Raw genomic sequence first — 3,702 nt, 5'->3', positions numbered from 1 at the left:
TTAAAAATGAGTGTAGACACTTAAATGGATCACTCAGCATCCTGTAGCTATATAGCTTAGAGATTTTTAGATTTGTGTAGTATCAATATATTGTTATAGGCTGTCTGTGGTGATCTGAGAGGGATTCATCAAAGTACTGTGTCCCGAATTATTAAAAGAATTTCTCACCAAATTGCTACTAAGGCCAGAAACTACATTAAATTTCCTCAAACAGAAAATGAGTGGGATGTTGTGAAACAGAAATTTTACGATGTCGCTGGAATGCCCGGAGTTGGTGCTTGTATTGACTGTACCCATATAAAGATACAAAACCCAGGTGGTCCTAATGGGGAAGTTTTTAGAAATAGAAAAGGATGGTTTTCATTAAATGTTCAAGTAACAACATAAAAAATTCCTCAAATTAAAAAAAACAATGATTACAAAAATTAATAAGTTTTCTAAAAAAATATAGGTGGTTAGTGGTCCTTAAATGGAAATTTATGATGTGGTGGCTCGATGGCCAGGAAGTTATCATGACAGTTTCATCTTCAATGCAAGTCATGCATGCACTTTCTTTTCCCATAATAATAATAAATTACTGCTTTTAAGAGCTAATGGTATATTTTATTTTTATACAGTAGACAGTAGACTTAAGGCTCATTTACATGGCGGCAGTACTGTCGTGATACCACTGTCATGTGATTGCATGACAGCTACTGTCACACGAGGTATACCGTATACACATTGACGCTATGGTGATAGTGATAGCCACTGGCAGTGGATGATTTTCGTAGAACTATTGAATTGTTTGTTTGATTTAAGTGCTTACATCTTGAAGTTTTTAAACTTAATTTGATTTTGTTTTAATTAATTATTATTCGTTATTTAATATTTAAATGACCATCTAAATTAATAATGTCCGAACCAGTGGTAAGTGCAATGATTAGAGTCATTGGTGAGATGATTGTTTTGAAACAAAAACAAAAAACTAAAAGTAGAAAAAGAGAATGGGTAAGAAAATGGATAGGAAGAAGATCTGCCTTAGGAATTTCCAACACTCTCATTAAGGAACTTGCTGCTGAAGACACACAAAGTTTTTATAACTTTTTACGAATGAACGAAAATATGTTCAACACATTACTTGAAATGGTATATATTATGTTACATATTTTGTTTATTCCCAAATTATCATCAATGACTTAAAGACTTACTTAACTTTTTATTTTATTTAGGTCAATAATAAAATTCAGAGACAAAACAGTGTTATGAGGATGGCTCTTCCAGCCAAATTGAAATTGCAAATCGCTTGTCGATATTTAGCTACTGGAGATTCACTAGCAACACTGCAATACATGTATAGGGTTCCAAAGTGTAGTATCAGCAAATTTTTACCAGAAGTTTTTGATGCTATATATGAAGCATTGAAGAACTATATTGAGGTAAAAATATAAATAGGTGTAATATGAAACTCCATGTACATTATTAAATTCAAATAAATCTGTTTTACTTTCTGGTATAAACCTTTATTAAATATTTGACAACCTGTCATATCAACATAATAATATTATAAATCATAAAAACATAACAATATTAGAATAATTAACAACTGTGACTTTTTTGACAAATCAATATTATACAATTAAAAAAAAAAATAAAAAAAATAGTAAGCTTAATAACTATATAACTCATTAGGCATGGTATACAATTAACTTTATTAAACATTTGACAACCTGTCATATCAACATAATAATATTATAAATCATAAAAACATAACAATATTAGAATAATTAACAACTGTGACTTTTTTGACAAATCAATATTATACAATTTAAAAAAAAAATAAAAAAAATAGTAAGCTTAATAACTATATAACTCATTAGGCATGGTATACAATTAACTTTATTAAACATTTGACAACCTGTCATATCAACATAATAATATTATAAATCATAAAAACATAACAATATTAGAATAATTAACAACTGTGACTTTTTTGACAAATCAATATTATACAATTTAAAAAAAAAAATAAAAAATAGTAAGCTTAATAACTTTATAACTCATTAGGCATGGTATACAATTACCTTTATTAATCATCTGTAAAGCTGTCCTCGGGAGCCCAATTCATAAAGTATGTACCTGTAGTTGGTGATCTTTGTATATTATCAATCACAGAATATGATTCCTCATAAACAGGGCTTTTTGAATGGTATATATTGTTGGAAGTATTTGGTAAGCAATCTACAGAAGTTGAGAGAGGTGAACTAGTTAAATTACGAACACTACGAATACGTGCTTCGTTAATTTTTAATTGTATTTCTTGTTGTAAGACAAGAGCCTCTTCTAACGGAAGTTTGGACAACTGAAGACCAATCAGTTGTCCAAACATACCAAACTCATTATTTGATGTGTGTGATGATGAAACTTCTCTGAGTGCTTTAACTGCGTCGTCTAAAGAAGTATCTATTTTTTTATTTTTATTAGATTTTAAAAAGTTTTTTGATCTCTTTCGAATATTGACAGGTGTTGAAGTGATATGTTCTTCATGTTCTTTTTCATTATTCGAGTTTGAGGTTTCATTTATACATTCTACTTCTGCCATCTGTAAAAATAATATTAATTATTGTATAATATCTGCAAAATTTACATATTCATTTTTAACTATAGTTATATTCTTATTTAATTTTAAAGGTACCAAAAAACCAAAATGAGTGGAAAAATATTTCAAACGAATTTGATATCAAATGGAATTTCCCATCATGCATAGGAGCACTGGACGGGAAGCATATAGTGATTCAATGTCCACCAAATACTCACTCACAATATTATAATTATAAGGGTACCTACTTTTAGTATTGTGTTACTAGCTTTGGTTGATGGTAACTACAATTTTACATGTGTTGATATTGGCAGCTACGGGAGCCAATCAGATGGAGGGATTTTCGCCAAATCAAATTTAATGAAAGCAATTGAAAATAGTAAATTAGAAATTCCTCCTGAAAGTGTGATATTAGGTGATGAAGCATTTCAACTAAAAACCTATCTGATGAAACCGTATCCTCGTAAATTTCAACAACCAGTCAAAGAAAAAGTGTTCAACTACAGATTATCTCGTGCCAGACGCATAGTTGAAAATGCATTTGGGATACTCTCAAGTCGTTTTCGGGTTTTCAGAAGACCCATAATTCTTGCACCACACACCACAATAAAACTTATAAAAGCTGCATGTGCATTGCATAATTGGATTAGAAAGAACAATTGTGAACCTTGCATAACAGTTGATGTAGAAGATCATGAAAATCAATGTATCATTTCTGGAAATTGGAGAACTGGTCAAAGTTCTGAGAACTTATTACCATTATGCGCCACACAAGAGAGAAACTTTATTCAAGGAGCTCGTCTTAAGCGAGATGGACTTGCTGATTTTTTTATGGGAGATGGGGCTGTTCCCTGGCAGTACAATATGATTCAATAAAGTATTATTAGTTTAAGTTGAATAATCATTAATGTATAGTTAATATAATTAATATAATAAATAATAATATTAATACCTAATCAATATAATTAATGTATAAGTATTTGAATAATGTAATAAAATAAACATATTATGAATTACCTAACCAATCCAGTTTGTATATTATAGATAATATATAACCACTTAAACTTAGGTAGATGATACACATTTTTAAACCTATTTTCAATTTTTTAAACCTAAGAATTAAT

At 29.4% G+C, this 3,702-nt stretch overlaps 1 protein-coding gene across 1 annotated transcript; it reads right to left on the bottom strand.

Annotated features, from left to right (window-relative positions):
- Nucleotides 1-2,030: 2,030 nt before the first annotated feature.
- Nucleotides 2,031-2,620, bottom strand: LOC103310296. The gene has a single exon (XM_029486819.1). It carries the CDS (start codon nucleotides 2,579-2,581, stop codon nucleotides 2,069-2,071), a length of 513 nt encoding a protein of 170 aa, XP_029342679.1. The 5' UTR covers nucleotides 2,582-2,620; the 3' UTR covers nucleotides 2,031-2,068.
- Nucleotides 2,621-3,702: the final 1,082 nt, after the last annotated feature.

The sequence above is a fragment of the Acyrthosiphon pisum genome, chromosome A1, assembly GCF_005508785.2.
Source record: "Acyrthosiphon pisum isolate AL4f chromosome A1, pea_aphid_22Mar2018_4r6ur, whole genome shotgun sequence".
NCBI lineage: Eukaryota > Metazoa > Arthropoda > Insecta > Hemiptera > Aphididae > Acyrthosiphon > Acyrthosiphon pisum.
This window is presented reverse-complemented; position numbering and strand designations above follow the sequence as displayed.

Bases quoted from the DNA above. Each gene is read 5' to 3' on its own strand.
- LOC103310296 (XM_029486819.1), bottom strand. From the start codon at position 2,581: ATGGCAGAAGTAGAATGTATAAATGAAACCTCAAACTCGAATAATGAA.